Consider the following 23,888-nt stretch of genomic DNA (forward strand, 5'->3'; position numbering starts at 1 on the left):
TGCTAATCTGTTTTTAAATATTTTTCTCACTACTTTTGTAATTTAAAATTATAACATTTATTATGATATTTCACATTAATTCGTTTGAATACAATGGATTGTAATAATTAACTTACAATTTTTGGGTAACATGAAACACGTCTTAAGAATTCTAATCTTGAAATCATTCCATACCTGCGCTTGTTAAGTAAATCCTCGATTCTTTCCTTCCTGTTTGCGTAATTCCTGCTTGTTATTTTTTTATGCTGCTTCACACCATTTATTGCAGCGTATATATCTATCTGAATTTGACGAATTACATCTGTGAAGACAAATATATTAGGATGGGAATGATAAAAATTCGCTCTGAATTTTTAATGAAATGCTTCACACGCATTAGTTGTTCTTTCCGATGAGATATCAGCGCAAGCCCAAAGTATCGGGGGAAATTTTGCATCCTCATCTAGGTAGTTCTCGGTTATGTAATCAGTAAAGCGTGTGATGTTTGCATCCCGTGGTTGCTCTGACATCAGGTCTTCAACGAAGCTATCCGAAACTTCAGTAGCATCCAAAAAGAGTAATCCAAATACCAGTCGAAGCCATCTGCCAATTTCTGAATTACCATTCCTATATTGTTGTTGCAATCCGCACTGTTGAAGTTTTCGCCACCAAGCTTGAGTCAAGTGGAATCTACACCCTGTAATAGAACATTCAGGCCACATTTTTCTCACAGCTTCATGGATTGCATATTCGAAATCTGCCACCACAATTTCTAGCTGAAAATTCAAATGCAAGTTAGAACACAGTTCTTTCAGTTTTTGAAACATAGTTTCGTATATTGCCGTAGACTTTCCTAGTAGGGAAAAAAAAAAAAAAAAAAAAAATACAAGTGGGATATAATGTCGATTTTCCACTGTATGAAACGTAAACATCTGAAAGAAAAATTTTGGGCAAAATGTGAAAGTGCCATCAACAAAAAACTTTTTTTTTTTTTTGTTACATAGGATCCTTAAATTTGAATCTGTTGAAAAACAAACTATATTATTTCTATCGTCATTAATCCGAAGAAGATTTTCATGTCGATAAGATATCCCTTGCATTACATTTAATGCAGAATTCACATCAGAAATACATTTTGGAAATGGAGGTAGGACTTTCCTTCTCTGTCGGTACATTCTCCGAATATAGTGAACATCATGGCTGCTAATATCTGAATGATGAGCTGCAACACTAGTCAGTTCTTTCCTGATTAATTTCTGAGGTTTTTCAGATGTATCTTCCGCTGCTTTCTGTTAACACCGTTTGAAACAACTTGTCTAGAAACAGTCTTGCAACGCTCATGATTGTAACACAGATAAGATTTTGATAACACGTTATTTGTCTTATCAAGATAAAGTGTTGCTTTGCATTTTTTACTTGTACAACGCCATTTTTGGTACTCTGCTTTTCGACACTCCTTATAAAATTTATGTCCTGAAAAAAGAACGAGAATTTTTCCTCTCTGGCTGCGAATAAACTCCATCGTACGTAAATATGCTTAAATAACGCCAATTTTAATTCAAGGTTGAATTTATAACAGAAGCAAATATATATTTTTCACCAAGATAGTCAAAGAATCGTTCGGAACTGATTGAAAATTTAGCTATTTAAGGAATATACACTGACTTCCGGTTGTAGGGGTGAAAAAGGTCAGAGCCAATAGTTGTGCTCATGAAGAATGCCTTGTAGCCCCACATGTTGTTACAAAGATGAATTTATTGCCTGCAAGAGTATTACGAAACCTTCTGCAAGTCCTCTGAAAATTTCTTTTGTGTTACAGAGCAATTAACAAAAGTAAATCTAAAGCGATGTATAAAAGAAATTAAACAAACAAAAAAGAAAAATAAACAAAAAAGAAACGATTTTTCACAGACAATTCAGTGTTTCTCATCAATTAATTCAGTTCTTACTTCACGACAAGGCAAAAATACATAGTAAAAACTCAAAATATCTGTATTAAAAATTACGAAGTAAATCTTAACCACTTATTTCCTGGAATAAAATCCAGAAAGGATTAAGCATGACTTAATTCGCAATAATAATAAAAGAAGGCGTTATCTTTGTTGTTGCCGAAGCTTAATTTCTCTAGATTGGTAACAAATCCACTATTCATTTATAAAAAATATATTTCTTTATTTTTATTTTCCTCTTGGTTACAGTTGGCTTCGAAAAATAAAATTGTAACCCTGTAGGCAACGGGGAAAAGAAATTTTGATCGGCGCAGTTGGACTATAGCAGAACGAGGGGGGGAGGGATTTTCATCAGCGCAGTTGGAGTATACCCATTTAAAACACATAAGGAACGGGAAGTCATCTCAAGTCCTTGGATCAGTCCTTCCTCGCAGCCATTTTTCTTAAAAATTGGGGTGCAGCTGGTCAAATACATACTGTTCCTATAAGATGGCCAAGATACATTCCAATAACAGATTCCTGCGATCCTTGCCAAGATTAAATTGGTGATTTGTTCTGATGTTCCTTGAAAACATATCATTTCAAATATCAGCTCTGTTCATGTAGCCAGTTGAAATAAATTATTACATACGATGTTAAAAGTTATTAATAAAAAAATATTAAATATCCAAATCGAAGCATTGGCAAGTAAACAAATAACATGATTCTGATCTGAAGCGAATTTACACAAGATAGTTGGATTATGAATACAGCAATATGAAAACTGCAATTTTTCCAGGATAAAACTGACTTATTTCAATTAAAAATGCTTAATCTTACAATCTGTTGGCTGATGCTGTATTTATCAAAGGGTCATATTCATAAGCCAATTTCTGGAATGCACTGACAGTGACAGAATTTCTGTATCAAGATTTTCCTGTAAACTTTCACTTTAAACATGAAGCATATAACATAATTCAATATTTATTCTTATAAAAAATGCTTATTTTCCAGAGAAATATTCAAAGAACTTTTCCTTTGCTCATCCCTAGGGCCCCTCCTCATCTTCCGAAGGCTAGAGTAAATCAAAAATTTCCTCAGCATTTCTGCGAGGAGCTTGGCTTGGCCCCAGTACAATTGCTGTGTCCTGAAGAAAGGGAAAAAAAAAATAAGATTCAAACTTTTTTTTTTTTAAATCTGCATCCCATGCAGTAAAGCCTCGCCTTCCATGGCTCATGATGCGGAGGACAACGAGTTTTGAAATGTTACCGACAAACAACGAGTTTCGAAATGTTACCGAACTAAGATTCCGTGCGTGTGAAATAAACAAGGGCTTGGCTTGTACTTGCCCTTGGCTATGGCTTAGGATTATGGCTATCATTGTACGGCTATGGCTCCCAGCACATTTGCAAAGTGTGCACTATTACTGGCAGATTCACGTTTTTTGCATCTTGAACATTCTATGAACATAGAAAAGCTACTTGGTTGATCCTGCCAGTAGTCATCTATCTGCTTACCTCAAAGATTAAGTCACAAGTACACTGCTCAAAAAAAAAAAAAAAAAAAAAAAAAAAAAAAAAAAGAAGAAGAAGGGGGGGACAGTGCTATATCTCCCGTTCTACTGGGCCGATTGACAAAATTCAAATTGCGTTTTTCATGTCTCGAAAGCGCGACTTAGGATATATATTAGATTTATATATAGCACTATTCTAACATAGGTATTTTGACACAAAATCGGACTTTTTCTGAAATAACATACCAATTTTTTTCCATCTTTCGATTCTACGTCTCAAATTATGCCAGAATACCAAGTTTTGTAAAAATCGTACTAGTAGTTTTTAAAATATTAGCTCTCAAAATTTTAGCTCCTCAATGTTAATTGAATTTGACAAATATTTATTAATATCTCTTTTTTTATTAAACTTTTTTAATTTTTTCTCTCACATTTCGAAATTTAGGTTCATTACAAATAAAATTTATCCATTTTTTGTGTTTTATTTTTTAAATTTCTATTTTTAAATAATTTTTATAAATTTTTCGAAAAAAATTTTGAATTATAACCTATAAAATTTTTACCATCATCTTAAAGTAGGTCTATTTCTAAGCATATCTGCAAAAAATTAGACATTTTTATTCAAAATTTTCTAAGATATACACGAATTTACATATTTTCGAGTTTTGAAATTTGGCATCTTTTTTTTTTGAGCGATAATAACCAAATGTGGTCTATGGATTTTTGTTACAGTGAATTGCCACAGCTATTTTTAACCTTAAATTTCAAGTAAGATTTTACGAAGAATTAATTATATGACATTTTTTCCCTCAATGAAGCGTAATAAATATTTATTAATACTATATGAAAAGCTATTTTTTTTAAAATTATAGATGATATTATTCAAATTTTTAACTATTTTTTTAAAATTTCTCTCTATATTCCTTTTTTTAAAAAAATAAGAGTAAATTTTCACCTTTTTTATCGTCTGCTACGTTACTTCGTTTAAATAGAATTGTCTAAAACTGAGAATTTTCGTTTGATATTTATTTGAATTTTATGACATTAACAGCATAATTTATTTCTAAACAAACTGTTGCTTTTGAAGTGGCTGAAAGAGCGGCTGATACTATCATCCACATTTTTAAAGCACAGTATATTTTTATAGAAACATAAGATTTAGAATAATCATTTTTATAAAAGTCAAATTATGATATAAACATACAACCCTATAGAGACTGAATTAATGGAAGTTCAATGGTTATGTAGAAATGATCTGCAGCTACTTAATGGCTGGATAAGTCAGCAGATTCTGTGGAGAAGTAAGAATAATTCTATAAACGCCACCCAACATTCAGGATTCAATTAACAACGAGGATACGATGTTTATTAAATGAATTTAAGAAATTTTAAAACATAAAAAACCAACTCATTTTTATCCTAAAATGTATTTTGTGCGTAGCGTATTTTCATTATATCCTTAAAATTCTAATTTAGAATGTAATTGTCAAGAACTGAATCCTAATCATCAGTAATATAATAAGTAATTATTACGGTTATTAATAAATCCTTCTTATAAAGTAATTGCAAATATTTCAAAAAACTTTGTCTGAATGCAAATATTTTAAATTTCATATTAATCAAGATTGCACACGATATTATTTATTTGCACTTCAATTCTTACCGTCAGTTCTAGTAGGAGTTACAAATCAATTATATTTAATTAAGGATTGGATTATTTAATTATTGCAAAGCACACGACGGCTATCTGCCTAAAGGGAGGGATGCGTTCGTGTAGGACTTTCTAAGGTAAACTGGCTCGTATACACAATATACATGGGGAAAACCACGAAAACGCCGATGCGGCCAGCCCGTTCGCGAGATTCGAACCTCGGACCGAACTACCAATGATCAGCGTCTTTACCGCTCGGCCGCTGGTGGGCTATTTAATTGAGGAATGACCATCTAAGTTTAGAAACAGCGTACCGTAACAGCAATTCAATTATTGGCGCCGTATCTTTCATGTTACTCCCGATTGGCAAGCTACATGATTTTTAATGAGTATTCGGGTTTTGCTAATAACTTCCCTTGGAAATCGCGCTTAAACTAGGTTAGTTGGTTATTTGAACATAGAAAGAACATGGGAGCTATTTGATTAAGATGCTTTCATAGAGAACCTTTGTAAAGAGAACCTAGAAAACTACGAAAACCAACTATGCAGCCTGGGTTAGACTTCGCAACAAACAATTAGTATTTAACAATCTTCAAATGCTAGGCAACTGGTGAAGCTCCAATTAAATCTCCAATTTAATATTTTATTTGTAAATATTTAAAATATTGTTGTATTCTTAGACACAAAAAGCAGAATTTAAGTTTTGTTAACTTGTTACTAAACTACCAAGCCGTAGTGCAAATGGATATTCAATTTCTTTTGCAATAATTGTATTCACTTAATATTCTAGGAATATGAGCTAAAGAAGGAACGTTCTCGGAAGATTAAAGAAGTGTTTAAATCCAGTGATATTACATTTGTCTTACAAGCTTAGGATCAAAACGATTCTGCAATTGCCCGAGTAGTTGACTTGTAAATGGCTGGGAATTAAGCAGATGACTTTTAATCTTACGTTTTCAGTCAGAAAACGTATTCCAAATGTTTTGTATTGCATGACAATTTCATTATTCAATACCCAATCGGAGAACCGCTTGTGCTCCGAAAATAAGTATGTGTACTCAATTGTCCTGCATTTTCTTCAAATCTGTCTTCTTATGATTTTTTCCTCCCCAAAACTAAAGGCCTCTCAAAGGAAAGTTTTTTGACATTGAAGAGACAAAAGGAGTATGACATCTACTTTTAGAGGCATGTCAAAAACAGATCTCTACAAGCCTTCTCTTCCATTACATGTTGTGCATTCAGACAAATAGTTGCATCAGCGTAAATTCTATGATCTATTTTTTGTCACACTCTTATTACTTTATTAACATACAGTGAATATATACTAAACCTTTTACTTCAGCTTAAGTAATTCGGGATTTTTGACGGAATTGTTGTCGGAAAAAGGACTTAAAAGATAAGTCAAATTGAATATTTCGATAATTCAATAAATTCATGGTCGAAGTTTCAATATTTTATTTTTGGAGGGAGGGGAAATTTTTTCAGTTTTGGTCTAATATCCTAAGTATATTTGCTTCGATTCTTTATTTTTTCCATAAAAGCGAAAATCTTACGCATGGTATACATATAACGCATAGCTTCAAATTAAAATTTAATAATATACAGGGAGGTTATAATTAAAATTTCACTTTGAAACGGTCATAAAAGGAAAACTACTGGATCAAACGTTATCAAACTTTGTAACCGTGTAAAGGATGTCATGGGAATTTATTTTCCGCGAAAAAAGGAAAGTTGGAAACCTCACCACCAGGGCAAAATGGCGCTGTATGCAATATTGTTAAACGAAATATGGGCCGGAATCTAACTTAACCTTTTGTTACACGGGTTTAATATGTTGTATACCCTTAAGAAACTTTGAAGTAGGCAAATTACCATTTAAAGGCGTTAAATTCGATAAAAGTCGAGTGCGCCATCCGTGTAAGTGAGAAATTCGTCCGTGAAAACCACGAATTAGCGATTAGAAAATGTGAGATTGCAAATCACTCGCACAAGTGCGTACAATCTGGAAATCGTTTTCTTACAGATCGCTAATTAGTAATTTTTGAAGTCTGAATTCTGCACTAAAACATGAAGATACTGATTCAAAACGCTTTTAATCGATTTAGGCCAAAGAAATCGCTCATGTTATCTATCTAGTTCCATTGCATTCTCCTACTGCATTCGATTGCATAGCAGTCATTCCACACCGTTTAGTGTTGAATGACAGCTAGTATTATAACTGAACCATTTTTCTGTGAAGAGCAGTCGACAGCTGGACCACTGTGATTGCAGCTCACTTAGAGTCAATGTTAAAATGTTTCGTGATACATGAACTGCAGTAACGTGGCATTTTAGATACTACGATTTTTATGCAGGGCTGGGCCCCACCTCACGTGTGTCGCACAGTTACTTAGGCAACATTTCACGAATGAAAGTCTTATAAGCCAACACTTTCCCTTTTCCCACCAGACCTCAACCTCTGTGACTCTTGGCTATGGGGTTATCTCAAAAGCACTGTTTATGGTGATAATCTAAACAATTTGGCAGAAATGAAAAATGTGATACACTGACATGTCCGTAACATTCCTCCTGATATGCTAAGAGCTGCTGTCGAGAATGCAGTAACAGGATTTAACTTACTTTCGGAAAATGCTGGACGCTACATTGAACCTGCTTTGTAACACGTTTCGGAAAATATTAAACGCATTTTAAACAGATGTTTTCGTGTCTTATTTCATTTAACAATATTGTATACAGCGCCATTTTCCCCCTGGTGGTGAGTTTTTGAACTCTTTTTTTTTTTTTTTTTTTTTTTTTTTTTTTTTTTTTCCCCGCGGAAAATAAATTTCCATAACCTCCTTTACACGATTCCCAAGTTTGATAACATTTGGTCCGGTAGTTTTCCTTTTATGACCATTTCAAATTGGAACTTTAATTATAACCACCATGTAAATTAAACTTTAAAAGTTTGACAATTTGGTTCAAGTCCCAGCTTTAAATATATATATATAAATATAATCTTTTATATAATCTTAAATATAATCTTTTATATTAATCTTCTTAGAAAAAATGTTTTAAGAAGCTAATTTTTCCCTCGCGTTATAGATTGTATAAAAAAAACATGATCTTTAATATGATTTAGATTGTTTCAGTCGATATAAGAATCGGGTTACTCGGTGGTGAAGAATAAACACTGCTGGACTGTTTTATTTCTTTGTCATTTAGCAAAAAATCTTTTAATTAAAATATTTATCCTTTGGACTTTGCTCTATACATTGTTTATAGTTAAAATGTCTGGAAAATGAAAAGCTGTCTTCAGCTGAAATACAGTTGATGCAATCGATATTTTAAAAAATTGACAAGAATGCAAAATTTATGAAAATCTAGCAACCGAAAAATCTTAATTTTCTTGTGTGAGCACTTAAAATAACTGTAGAAGGAAAGAAGAAAATTAGGGAGAAAAGCAAGCAAAAATTTTCAGGGAAAATTTGGCTCTTAGACATACCAAGATGTTTAAAAAAGTTGGACGCTTTTGAATATAGTACTTTCAGGTTACTTCAAAGAAATTAGGCGTTCAAAGAGAAAACGCTTGGGCGTGTACACCAGCAAATACCATCAACTGAGCTTGAGTTATCAGAAAAGACAAAAACGATATCATTGCAGATTAAAGTGAAGAGCGACTGGTTTTAGACTATATAGTTGTATAAATTTAAATTACGTTATAGAACATCATATCGTACCATAAATGGAGAATCCCATGATTTTCTCAGTCGAATTATTTGAAGATTCAGGAGTTTATCCAGTATTGTATGTGAATGTCACCTAAAGGCGTTTTTTTCCCCTCCTGATGAAACAGCGGCCGAGCGGTAAAGTTGCTGAACTCTGGTAGTTCAGTCCGAGGTTCAAATCCCGCGAACGGGCTGGCTGCATGGGCGTTTTCGTGGTTTTCCCCATGTGTAACGTGTATGCGAGCCAGTTTTCCTTAGAAAGTCCTCCACGAAGGCATCCCTCCCCTTAGGCAGATAGCCCTAGTGTGCTTTGTCATAATTAAATAAACCAAAACTTTTTGATGAAACCTGTCTTTCCTTTCATCTCACACCTTCAAAATGTTTAGCCTCTAAAGACTGATAAAGGCTCTGACCAAATATTGATGAAATGGATTGAATTGGATTATTAAGTTACGTCAAAGCAGGGTTATCTGCCTAAAAGAAAAGATGCCTTTGTGAAGAACTTTCAAAGGAAAACCAGCTGGCATACACGGTATACATGAGAAAATCCACGAAAACATCCATGCAACCAGCTCGTTTACCGGGATTCGAACCCCGGAGTGAACTACCAGTGTTCAGCGACTTTACCGCTCGGCCGTTTGTGAGCCTTTATGAAATGGAAGGCGATAACTTTATTTAAAATGATTATCAGAAATATCAAGATATTTCGAAAAGTGGGATGCTTTTTAAAATACTTGCGGAATGCCTAAAGAAAAAGAGCAAGAATAAAGTAGAATGCCTAAAGAAAAAGAGAAGAAAAATAAATTTTTCGGTAAAATTTAGTATTTGTATTTTTTTTTTAAATTTAAAACTTTTTAATCTTATGATATTTGATTCTTACGATTTCAAAAATAAAATATTTGACTAAAATATGAATAACATTTAAGAAACCAAATGTAGGATAAAATTGTGTAAAGCAATGGGCACAATGATGACACTGTTTAAAGCAGTGTATGCAAGTCATCCTAAATTAAAATCTCGGTTATACATCTCTCTTATTTATATATATATCTTTTCTGAACGGAACATTGAAAGGCGTGTTAACTATGCTTTACTGTATTTGCATTTTTAATATATGCAGTTTTCAAACGCATCGTAATCTGGGTTACAAAGTATTCCTCCGAAAGAAACGCAATTCAAATAAATAAAATCAAATTCTGGAAAATTTATTTAAAATGCTCAGTTCGAAGGAATAAACAGAAAATTTTAAAACAATTATCTGAAGAGACAATGCAACACAAACAATTAAAATAAAAGTATAATAATTTAAAAATTACCTAAAATAATAACTATGACAAAAAATATATACAAAGAAAATTATTTGAAAAAAAAAAAAAAAAATAAACGCTGCACCTTTATTTACGCAGTTCGAATAGGTAAATAGAAATTTTTAAAACAGTTATTCGAAAAAAACCATTAGGAAAGGAAACTAGGTTGCCATATATTAAGAAGTTCGCCAAGTGAACTATTCTTGGCGCAAACTGACAAAATAGTGCCAACATAAATTTGTGAATTTCTCCGTAAATTGTGCTCCAAATTTTACGAAATTTAATATTTAGGCGTAATTTGAGTCGTAGAATCGAAATATGTAAAAAAATTGGTATGTTATTTCAGAAAAAGTCCGATTTTGTGTCAAAATACCTATATTAGAATAGTGCTATATATAAATCTAATATATATCCTAAGTCGCGCTTTCGAGACATGAAGAACGCAGTTTGAATTTTGTCAATCGGCCCAGTAGATCGGGAAATATAGGACTGTCCCCCCCCCTTTTTTTTTTTTGAGCAGTGTACATAACATATTAGGGCAAAACCGCAAATGGCTCATTAAATCAGTTATGGTTCCTTCCATCATACTTTGTTACTTGGAAAACTGTGGCGATTCTGGAGCTAATATATGCAGCAGGGGTCCGACCTTCTGAAAACAAGAGCTTTTATAAGACAAAACCAACCAATCGGACGTCATGTCAGTATTACGTGGTGACTCTCTGTAACTCAGGGTTGATTGCAGAGCCTCTTCCCGGCAACATATCTTTCAGGTGTCTGCCTTATCAACTGGTGATGGTAGGTTATGTGCTTATCACGGTTGTAACGATTGACATGGAATTAGTTTTTTTTTTTTTTTTTTTTTTTTTTTTTAACTTTACTTTGAACATAAGGCACACAATATAATTTAATATTTATTCTTATAAAAAAAGCTTATTTTCAGAGAAATATTCAGCGAACTTTTTTAAGAAAATGGCTAATAAATATTAGATTTAACAATTTTATACAACAACTAACTACTTCAAGTAGGGAATAATTCATGCTTTATGGTTAAATTATTTTATATTGTAGGCTAAATATGAAATGATGGGTACCATGTGTGCAAATGTAACATACAGAAATTTTGGGTAATATTTTGAGGACAGAAATTTTTTAAATGTTATCTTTCACAAAAAATTCATTTTTTAACAAAGTTCGCGGTATTTAAAAATAGCCTTTGTTAAAACAACTAGTTTGCAAATAAATGTCACCTCTTTGATATCTAGATAATAATCTTTTGTATTTATAGCAAGTTACCTTTTCATGGTTTTCAAAGAAAAGATATTATTCACAAGCATTATAAAAAACTACTGGACTTAAACATTACACTGATACAAAACCATCAAAGCATTAACAATTATGACCAATTAAAACAATATTATTCATTTGCATCGACAAACCTCAAGCTAATCTACTAAAGAAGAAAAGCAAAATGAATATTAAAATGATGAATAATAATTCATGTATATTCAATATTAGTATAATATTTCAATAACTTTTAATATGGCCATGCACTTGAATTAGTAAAAGAAATTACTCAAAGACTACACAATGAAAACATTTATTGGAACTTTTAACATACCAAATGGCTGAAATTATACAATTACAACAAAAGAGTTCAGAAGCAGCACAAAATTGTAATCAGTAGGCAACATCACAGTGATTAAGATGATTAGAAAGCATTGCTGCATAGAATTTAAAAAAAAAACTCAAGCATTTAGCATTTTATTACACTATATCTACATGCATGTTAAACTTAACAGTATGCAGGAACTATACAAACTTTGTTCTCTTAAATTCAACTAGAAAAATATTCTTACAATCAGAATCTTCAAGAATATTTCTCAACAGCAGATACATTAAGTTATGTAGCAGAAATGAAATATGGTTCTTTTTCTATCATGCTAAAATGTAACATGTTTTTTTTTCCAGGTTTTGTAACATAATATTAACCCTTAACTAACACCGTATCTTCTGACATTAATACTGATGTTAGATTTTCTACAGTTTATCTAAAATCAATAAATTAACAATAAAATTACTTTTAATATTGAAGTTAGTTTAAACAGAGCTTAGAGTCTTTGACAACAATTTTAGTATGCATGGATATAAACAGAATGACTATTTGGCCTCTAACAGATTCAAGTTAGGGTCACAGTTAGTCAGTTCTAGAGAAAAAATCCACAAGGAAAAAGCCCACACACAAACATGCCCACATAGAAAAATACTCACATGGAAAAATGCTCACTTAGAAATATGCTTACACGAAGCTCACATAAATATATGATCACATGGAAATAAGCCCACTGATAGATAAAATACATAGAAATATCCTTACATTAATCAATCAATAAATTAAACGATTTGAACATCATACACTTACTTGAATTTTTTAAAGAAAAATTATTTGATCATTTGAAAAAATTATTGGACAAATGCTCATATTAACCTTTTCAGGGTGGTATATAAAAGAATGAAAAATATAGTAAAATTTTGCATGTACCGTAATATTTTATATCACTGCCCTCTGTATGACATTTTTTCCCCCTTGTAACTGCCAAGTTTATTTTTGTTTTCTATTTACTCTATTTTGCATACTTTTGATGTGTCTCTACAGAAATTGATGTTTGAATGTAGTTATTTAAGTTTGAAGCCAAAAAATTTCTAGAAGACAACAGTTTCCAATTGAAGCGTGGAATCATTATGAAGCAGCCTTAGGAAAATCTTCTAACAACAAATTATTACAAAAACTTTTATAAGATACTAAATTCATTATTTAATTGTAGCCATTCTAGTATGTGGTTTTTGTTTGATGACTGAAAAAAGATTTAGCCCGTCAATGTTTATTACTAGCTATTGTTTTTGTACTGAAGTAACAAAAAAAAAAAAAAAAAAAAAAAAAAAAAAAATGAAAACTTACATTTGGTAATCGTGAATCATGTAAGAAACAATGATGAAATCGATGATAAAATTAGATATTTACATATATTAGCTAATATTCAGTAAGTCTATAGAGACATTAGGTATTTTGGAAGCAGGAGATGTGAAAAATGAGCAAAGCCTTCATCAGAAATCAAATCACGGACCTCTGGAATACACACCCAATGTACAGACCACCATACCATGAAGGCCTGCTAGGAAGATGGGAGAAATACCTTATATATTACCCCCTTTTAAAGGGTGACTGAGGTTTTTAGAGGATCAAATCGCCAAATCCTGGGTGTGCAGAATCATCATCCAACATCCTTTTAGTTCGGGCACCACGGTAGAGACATTACGTATTTTGGAAGCAAGAGATGTGAAAAATGAGCAAAGCCTTCGCCAGAAATTGAACCACAGACCTCTGGAATACACACCCAGCGTAAAGACCACCACACCACGAAGGCATGCTAAAAAGGCGAAAGCAATACCTTATAAGTTTATGTGAAATATACATGATTTATATATAGCAAGCTATTTTACGTAATTTAAATAAAATAATTATTTCTCTTTGCTTATTCTTCTAAATGTTTATATTATAAAATGTGTAACTTATACTTACTATTTTTTTAACAATTAAAATTGTAATAATTTTTTGCTGTATATTCTGTTTCATTTTCCTTCCTCTTAATCTTATATAACAACTAAATCTACACAAGTTATATATATATATATGCCATAGATGTTTTGGTAATTTAAATAATTTTTCTTTGAAAAATTCAAGTAGGTGTACAATGTTCAAATCAATTAATTATTGATTGATTAATGTAAGGATATTTCTATGTATTTTATTTATCAGTGGGCTTATTTCCATGTGAGCAATAAAATTACTTTTATAGTCAAAAGTTCCCGACAGCCAAACTAACTTTAATCATCACATATATAATGTAGGATATAAAAAAACATGATAGCTGCTTTAAGAAATAAATGGTGACCTCAAAATTAATTATAGATTTTATTTATGTGAGCTTTTTTTGGTGTCAGCATTTTTCTAAGTGAGCATTTTTCCACGCGAGTATTTTTCTATGTGAGCATATTTCTGTGTGGGCTTTTTTCCTGTGAGGATTTATACCTGTGAGCATTATTCTGCGAGCATTTTTCCTGTGGGCATTTTTCTGGTCACCCAGTTAGTCAACTGTTAAAATTATACTCTGGTTTCCAAAAGTTAAGCAAACAATGCAAATGTTTAATTGGATCCTAGTAGTATTAGTTAATTTTGAAAGCAGATTTGAATTTCAGTGGATGAAAATCACTGTAAATAAAAATGGCAGTATGCAAATATCAATATTACAGCCAATCGAAAATGACTATTAGAACACAATCTTAATTAGGCAGTTACTGAAGATGCCAGCTTTCTAAAGGGTTGGAGGATGTTTATTTAAATGCTGATACAAAGTGTTTATAACTTTCATAGAATAATTTTTTTATAATATTCATGTTTCTATGATTGAAAGAAGACAAATGGAAATCAGTGAGCACTGGTGTGCTATTGAATACATTGAAGCAAGACAATATATATTTATATAAAAAAGATTTAAAAAATGCAAATCAAAATTATAATTTAAAATGCTTCTTAATTGCTCATTTTTAATTTAGGTGCTTTATCTCTAGTAATAACTTTCTCTAAACTGCGTCATATATGGAAACGTATTCTGCATTATGTCATCTTGAAACATCTGCATTGCCTACAAGTTTCAGCCGATCAGATTAACGAAAAATTTTACTATAAATATTGTTGCAATCCTACCCTACTGCTCTTTCTCTGCTTGTGCTTGTCGTCCGAGGGATGTCTTCTGCTTTGATTAAAAATGTAATGTGCCATCATCAAAATTGTGGGGTGCAAATTGGCCCGCGGTGTGAAGTGCAACAAATAAATAAAGATATATTTGAAATATCAAGTGATTTTTGTGATTCTTCAAAAGTTCCCGACAGCCAAACTAACTTTAATCATCACATATATAATGTAGGATATAAAAAAATATGATAGCTGCTTTAAGAAATAAATGGTGACCTCAAAATTAATTATAGATTTTATGTTCTCCCCCTAAACTCATCTTTTCTCTCAAATTTGAGATCTTTCCATGTTACATAACGTTGCTTGAAAAAGGTAACTAAAATTAACCAATCATAAATTCGAATACTTTCTGCATCTATTAGGTATAACTATTCTTTGCAAAACAACTACTTCATTTCTTTTTCTAGCTCTTATCCTCCAAAGAACTTTGCACCGCTTATGCTGTCTTGTCCAGAATGCTTATGCCATACTTTTAAAACTAGCGTACATGAAAACTATTGTATTCTCACTATGATTTAAAAATATCTTGTCTGCAAAAGGATGATTCTTGATATGTGCAAAAATAAAGATTGGCGATTTGCCGAAGTCCAGTTTTGTTATCTTCATCTGTATGCTTTAACTATCAGCCATGACAGATATCGAAAGCTGCTACAAGTAACAAGTAGCATCTACACACTTACAACATTACATATAACATATATATATATGCTTATATACATATATATATGTGATGTACCAGCTTTTGTCCGGAATAAATAGATTGGTGAAGAATCATAGATGTAGTCGTAGCTTAAATTATCAGACGATAAGTTTAAAAAACAGGATCCATTTATTATTGGTCAGGAGAAATAGCAGTTACAAAAATCATATCTCCAGAGTAAATAAAAAAGAACTACTAATAACTTTTTGTATGAAGTTTACTGCATCGTTACATTAAAGAAAAGACCCCGATATTCCTTTGCGAGCCCTTTTATAGCCTCTGGAAAGGCGGAGCTTCAAAGAAATGACGTCAGCCATTCCAGTTCGCTTTAAATATCTCCAGAATATTCTATAACTGTACATGTAGAAAAAGGCGAGAAAAACAACTTGACTATGGGGCTGTGGATTTAATTCCACGTACTTTCAAATAAGAGACCGTCACCATTAAAAATGAAAAGAACAAACTGTTAGAATTTTAAGTGTATTTTTGACTATGGAATTTTATTATTACATATATATAGAAAGATAGGTATAGCCAAGTAGAATTAACAGATGACCTCCACTAATGTTACATTCATAGACTTTTGGCATACTAATATATGCAGTACAGTGCACTGAAGTCTTCTCATGAAGTAATTGTTTGCCCATACTACTAGATATTTGTATAGTATACTACTAGATTGTATCTAGTATACTACTAGATTGTCTACCAGATATTTGTGTTCCACTAATTGCACAATCCAGAAAGGCAAGATTAAAGTGGTATCAATAGCATTTCTATTCGACTGTTTCAAACTGGGATATCATCCCGTTCATAGATGAATTTATATTTTCTCTGGATTCAGAGAAATGTGAAAGGGTCTGGAAAGACTGAGATATACTGTATCAGGGCCAGAACATCATCAAACATCACATGTTCAGAGATGGCAGTATCTAGGTGTGGGCTAACATTTCAGTGAAATATCACTCTTAGTTGCACATTTTTAACTCTTTAACTGGCCAGGAGCATGGCTCCAAAATATCAGGAGAAGTGGCTAGTGTATTCCCCCCCCCCAAGCTAAATACCACTGAAAATCTTTGGGGTGTCCTCAAATGTGCTGTCTTTTGCCCATTTATCTCCTCCACACAGTCTGAAACAGCTAGAAATTGCTCAAATACAGGAATGGCCATCTATCTGTGATATTTGATTACTTCATTGAAAGCAAGGGAAATCACTGTAAAGTTTGTGGGAAGGTGAAAGGTGGTTACAGCTTTACAAGGTACAGGGCAGTTTTTTAGATTTAAATTTCAATTTGCTAATGATTGAAATGTGATGTCATCAAATCATTTATGAAAACTAATGAAATATTATTTTACCCTTTGCACATAATGCTTTTTTTTCATGCATAAACACATCTACCATCTGCATATGCAACTTAGTGATACCAAAACTTTAATTTTTCATTTTTATTGACTTTACTGTTGTGTGCTTAACTTTTGGAAGCTAGCATATTAAATGAGATCCATAAAATTTCTCAAAATGTTAAATGTCAAATTTAAAACATAAATAATTAAGAAAGCATGTAGAAAATAAATTAATTTGAATACCACTTTTTTGAAAATTCTTATTTAAATTAATTTTCATTAAATGAATAATGAACATGAATTTTGATGGGTGTAGTTCTAATTTTTTATATTCTATCCACTTAACACATGGGAGATATATATGTGTATAACTTAACAATGCCTAAAAATATACTCTCTTCTCAGTGTATATAAAATGAGCAGTAAAATAGTTAATGTATTTTATAACAAAAGTAATGTTCTTTGACAGGTGCTAATAAAATTTTCTCATTAATGATATTTCTGTACAAAATACACATTTTGTTTAACACTAAAGTTGCGAAAATAAATATCACTTAATGATTTCTTATTCAAAGTGGTCAAATGAATCACAAATTTTCATAGCTTGGCGAAGGACTTCTTTTGGACTCTGTAAATCATCCATAAGTGACGGCACCACTTTATGAAATTTTTCACCTCGTGTTAATCGCTCTAGTTCAATATTATCTATCACAGAAAGATGTTTCTCCTTTAGAGAGTTTTGTCCTAAACAATTCTCACTATTTGTCATATCTTCTGGATTATTTTGATTGACTCCAGAATGAGAAGAATTTAAAACACATTTAGATGAACTAAAACTTTCCAGACCATCATCTGACAATAAATTTTTGAGCAAATCAAATGTTTGACAAGCAGTTTTCTGGTTCCAAATACTTCCAATTTCAGAACTAGTATTTTCAATGCACTTTCGTTGTAAATCAGGTGTTTCTAAACCATCAGAACATTTGTCTTGATTAGTAAAACTTTGAAGCTGTGTGAATGTAACATATGCATCATCTTCTTGCTTTCGGACACTGGCAGAATGCTGAGAGTTAGAATTATTCCACAATGTACCCAAAGGTTTCACTTCAAGATGAAATTCACTCATGCTTTTAGTTTCTACATTTGAATCAAGGGCATTACTTATTATACTATCATTCATGATCATATTATTTTCAACTAAAAGTGACTGTTCAATGTCCAAGTCTTCAAGACTATCAGGTGTATTAGCACCATTTGATACAGATGTCTGAGATTCTAAAACACATGATTTATCACTATCAAATTCAGTTTTCAAAGGAAGAAACTGTTTTGGCCTGCTAGAGTAAGATTTGTCACAAATGTAATTAAAGTTATCATTTTGTTTTATTTGATGGATATTCATGCTTATGTTAGCAAGGTCAGTATCATTTTCCATGCAAGGTGGGACACATGCCATATCCCATATGCTACTTTCAGGTGGCAAATGAGATGTATAAGGACTGTGCTTACCTGTTGGAGGACTGTGAGGGAAATCTTTTCCAGTGTTTCGCATCTCATATTCAGGAGTTGACCGAGGTGCTTGTTCTGATATTCCTATGGGATGCTGAACTTCTGTAGAAAACTGGCGAATACCAGGAACAGGCGAAACTTCTCGAGTAACAGAAAAACTTCCATCTTGCTTGCTAGTTCTCACAGACTCTTGCTGCTCCCATAATCCTTTTGAAATCTGAGGAGGTTGAGCAGTTACATGAATAACTTGATTTTCTCTGTTTCCTCTATTAAAGGACACTCGCATCTGTACAAGTGGTTGACCCGGAGCCCTAGCAGAAACTTGCTCGAATTTTACATTAGTGGGTGATGTTGATTCTAAGGTTACACATCCATCTTTAGTGCTACTAACTTGCCTTGCATAGTTAGTTGGTGGTTGTGGAGAATTATGACTAGAGGAAACTCTTCCGTCAGAAAAGGTAAAGTTTATGCGATGCACAGAAGAAGCAGAATGTGAACTTTCACTGTGATGGACAGACTGTGTTTCTTTTGAGCTCTCCTCTGAAACAGGACTATAGGCAGCAGTTCTAAATCGAATTTTATTCATTTCCCCAAATGATGGTTCTTTATTCAGACTGTGACTTCTCCCACGAGGATTTTCATCAAAAGCGGGAAAATAATCTGCATCACATTCTCCTAACTTATCACTAGATGAACGGTTATATCTCAAGTATTCTCGAGGACGCATTGTAGCATAAGCAGAAGAGTTATTACTATGACTAGTACTAGATTTTCTAGACGCAATTCCTGAATGGCAGTCATTATAAAAATCAAATGGTGCCTCTGAATTCATATGCAACCATTGCTCAACTCTGTGTTTCCTGCCATCAGGCAAATTCTCAAATTGTTCTTTCGCACTTCCTAGAGAAGTGGGAGATAGAGGAGGAGACATTAAGTCCTTTGACCATGATCTCATAAAATTTCTAATCATGTCTTGTTTGCTACTACTACAAATTGATGACATTGAAGACACCCTGCCAGTTCTAGAGAGTTCATCTGATGGGCTGTGCCTAACAGAATATTCAGATTCATATCCATCACTTCCAACACCACTGTCCCGTCTTGGATGTTGACGACCTAAATTTCTTTTCATTGACCATTTTTCATGCCTACTAGGTGAATCTTTTATATTCGATTCTCTTGAAAACCCTTCCTTAGGGGATTCAAAGACAAACCTCAAAACTTTTTCTCGAGGACTCTCAGTTCTATCTCTACTTTGTGAACGAGTCCCCGTATTGTAACCACTACTTGCTCGGGAACCAGTTCTTTTCCAGTTGGCATCAAATTTTGATTCAGAACGATCTTGACTAACAGATCGTCCATAAGAAATAGGTTCATGATGAATGGTTACTCTACCAGGAAATCCTCTGTTAGCTGATCGTAAAAACTGCCAAAGACCCTGGGATCCATAAACAACAGCACTAGAATCATCATAATGCACATCATAATCTTCTTCATTTTCTGAAGATTCCCTGTCAGTAGAACGACCACTTCGAATTTCATACATTTTCTTCTCTCTTTCATTTCTTTCACTTTCAGTTCGGCGAAAATATCTAAAAGGATTTCTTCGCCTCTCTTTACGTAGAAAAGGATCTCTTGAAAACTTCTGAAACATATTACTCATTTTCCTCATATTGCACATCATTGTGTCACCAGTCCAGCTGTCAAATATATCATCATATATATCATTTGAACCGGATGAACTTTGACTATCAGACCTAGTTAATGGTGAATCATTTCTCAGATGCAGGTCTCTAAATTTTTCAAATTCTTCAGCATTACCAGGACGAGTGGTAATTTTAGTTTTTTTCTCAACTTTTGTCCATGAGCCATCAGCTCCTGGAGTTGTATAGATCTTTTTTGTTTCTGTTATGCAAGCTCCATCTTTTGTAAAAGTGAATTTTTTATAGCTCCTAGCAATAGGCACAAGGGGCTTATCATCCTCCGCTTTTGATAAAGGATAAGACTGATTAGATGAACGTTCATCATCTGGTGACAGTCTCCTTAAACTTTCCTCCATTTGTTCTCTCCAGCTACTCATCTCTGAATCAATTGTTGAAGAGATAGCACTCCAATTTACATTCTTATCTGGCAGCTGTCTGTCACTAGGTCGTAAAGCTGAATCCCATAATGGAGCATTTTGACAACTACTACTGCCATTTTTTAAAGTGCTAGTAGAACTTTGAGTTGAGCTTAATTTTATCTCAGCTTTACTTTTCACACTAGTTTCTTCTTCTTTTGAATAAGGTTTTGGTGTTTTATAAAATGAGGGTGCTGGTTCAGGAGTTCCAACAGTTGATACTGGTGTTGAACATGGAGAAGAAATGTCTGATTCTATGGAGCCCTGTTTAGACATTTTTCGCTCTGCAAGTTTAGCTTTAGCAATACCTTTCTTTAGAATACCTTTAGCAATATTTTTCTTCTCTTCAGTGATTACAGCAGTTTTCGTTTCACTGTTTGTATCTAAACTAATAACATTTTTATTAACATCTTCACCTACAGGGCTTTTTGGTTTTTCTCCACATTTTTGTTCAACTCCTTCAGATGGAGGTACAGTTTCTTTTTGTTCACCATCTTGACTATCAGATCTGCTTTCGCTTTTGATAAATTTTTTATTAATGTTCAGCTTTGGAGATGGTGTGGTCTGAGGAGAATCAAAGGTTTTAGGAATTATTATTTTACCAGGTGGTCTACCAATTTTTTTAACATCTACTTTTTCATCTGTAGAAGTTAAAGATTCTTTCACTTGATTTACAAAAGATGTCTCTGGTATTTTTGAGCCAGATACACTCTCTCTTCTTAAAACTTGTTTTAACTCCTCAACTTCAGCATTTTGTTTTAGATTGTCTACATTTTGTGAGTTAGATGGAGAAACTGTAGTAGTTTTTTCACTTTTAGTATTTGAAGTGTCTTTAACTTCAGATTTTGATAGCTTTTTTTCTTCCGACTGCTTTACATTATTATTTAGCTCTTCCGAAGAGATGTTATCTTTTGACATTTTATTCAAACTAGTAGAGCTTCTTAACTTATCTTCTATCTTCTTTTGAGTATCAGCTTTTTCAGAAATTTGGTTGTTAAGATTAGATGAATCAGATTTTCTAGGTTTTTTGTTACGATGAACTAAACTAGATATACGGGCTAAATTGGCCCCAAAAGAACTTTCTGCAAGCCTTTTTGCCCCTTCTGCATGTAAAGCAGCAGCAATATCAGCAGGCAGAAAATCGCTTTCACTAACTTCTTCATCATCAACAGCTTCTTGAAGATTAGGAGAACTTATGCTTAACTGACTAGCATGACTTCCCTTCATGAAGGCAAAGCTGTTTGCAGCTGTATCAGGATTACATTCCTCATCTTCTTCATCCTCTTCATCAGGAATTTCCCGGTCAAAGTCTTTATTCATAGCATCTACACTGCTACCAAACTGTTCAAGTTCAATCTCTTCTTGGGGCACCATTGAATCTGGTGCAAGTGCAAGAAGCAAGTCCAGTCGAACAGGTGTAAGGTTTGCCATGTCTTCGGCAACCTGAAGCAAGGAATGTTCATAACCAAGGTTAACCCAGTAGTCTGTACAGATATCAACTATTGTTGCACGTTTTGAAGGGTTTACTGTGAGCAACTTTTTTATCAGTTCAGAAGCATCTAAAAAATTAAAATTAGATTAATATATACATAAGAATAAGCAGCACACAATTAAAGCAGATAACTATTTTACTCTCCAGCATTTTTATTTTTTACAAGGTTACTTCTGTATCACACTAGAAGGGACAGTCATAATATATTTCATAAAGATTTAAAAAGAAATGTTTGAATTTTTAACAGAGATTACAAATTGGAATGTATCAATTTTATTGTGCAATATGTCAAGTTTGTAGAAAGTAATAGAGCAACAATCTAATTATCGAAAATCTGGCCAAGTGATAGAAGAGAAAAGACATTATTTTACAGCTGTAAAAGAATTTCTATTGGAAGCTAATATAAATGATAAAATTGATTAAATTTTATTGAGAACTTCTAAGTGGAATTCATAATTGGAATATGAATTACTCCATAAGTTTATGAAAATTATGAGCTATGAAGTGAACAGAAAACAATAATGAACTATTATATCTCTACATGTCCTACAATCTACAATCACTGTAAGATTGTCCAGTCCATTTAGGAGACAACTGTGGCAACACACTGTCTTAATCCCATTAAATCTTGATGCACAAACATTCGGTCTTTAACCCATTTAGGACAGGCATGTCATATGTGCGTCACCAGCAAACATTACCTTGTGGCCGAGTGTGCCATACATAAATTGTCGTTAATTCACTTTGTGGCCAAGTGTACCACATATGCCCTTTAACAAAGAACATTTAATTAGTATTTTTTGTTGCCAGTAGATGTAGCTGTATATCTGTTATGGTAAATTTATCCAAAACATGTTGTTCTTCATTCCTATGCAATGATTTTTATTTTTTAAATTTTGTTTCGGAATGACATAAACACACCTCTTACCATGTTTCAGAAAATATTCATGTAAAATATAAAATCTAGCTTTCAAATAATAAATTAATAGCACTTTAACTTTCATTTCATTCTAAAAATAATAGCCATAAATTTGTCTCCCTGTAGTTTTGATGTGTATTTACAGATGAAATCTGAACCCAAAATCCTGTACATTAAACTGTCATGTGATCTGAAATGGAATCTGGTATAATAGGTTAATTGCATCATAACTCCCCTTCTTTTTGCTCTTCCCTTCTGCTTCCAGACACTTGTGTCACCTTGCTGTCTTCTATCCATGCAGAGTTAATTTTTCTAATTTCCGTTCATTAAGAAGATGTAATCTGTACACATTTGGAGGGTGAATAATGCACCTACAGTGATAACATGAATTATCCAAGAAGAAAATTATGTGTGTTCTTTGAGTGTCATTTTCCTAACTATGCAGCAAAGTCTACAAGTTATGATGCAGTTCTCTCCAATGGCAATCCATTGTAACTCTTATTAAGTCATCTTATTTTAATAATAATGCAGTTTTATTACATCTAACAGAACAGTTTTATTACAGATAATGGTGCATTCATACCTGAACCTGTGCAAAATGATTCTGCTTGATTGAGCAATGGTTAAGGAATCAAATTATGGTCTTAAAAGCACTAAATTGTCCAGAAATATCAAGGAAGGAAAAAAAAAAAGTATAGTTTTACTCTCAGTTTCTAGTGCTTAAACTTTCAGTCTACCTCTGCTTTGTAACAAATGATCAACAGATGGAAGTAAAAAGAAAATGTTTCAAAATTCTTAAGCTGATGTTTGGTCTACATCCGTTTTCAGTGTGCGGCATCGATCTTCATGTTAACATTTATTCTCCAGTTATTTTATCAGCTAAATTAATAATGTTCTTTTCAGCAGTTCAA

At 32.8% G+C, this 23,888-nt stretch overlaps 1 protein-coding gene across 1 annotated transcript in view; it reads right to left on the reverse strand.

Annotated features, from left to right (window-relative positions):
• The window catches only part of LOC118193974 (uncharacterized), a 223,074-nt gene that overhangs the window by 19,568 nt on the left and 179,618 nt on the right, over nucleotides 1-23,888 (reverse strand). The window contains exon 7 of the mRNA XM_085822327.1: nucleotides 18,448-22,125. Coding sequence (XP_085678453.1) covers nucleotides 18,448-22,125 — 3,678 coding nt within the window. The remainder of the gene's footprint in view (nucleotides 1-18,447; nucleotides 22,126-23,888) is intronic.

This window comes from Stegodyphus dumicola, chromosome 8 (genome assembly GCF_044657685.1).
Source record: "Stegodyphus dumicola isolate Sdum_Otavi_A_Nest chromosome 8, ASM4465768v1".
Lineage (NCBI taxonomy): Eukaryota > Metazoa > Arthropoda > Arachnida > Araneae > Eresidae > Stegodyphus > Stegodyphus dumicola.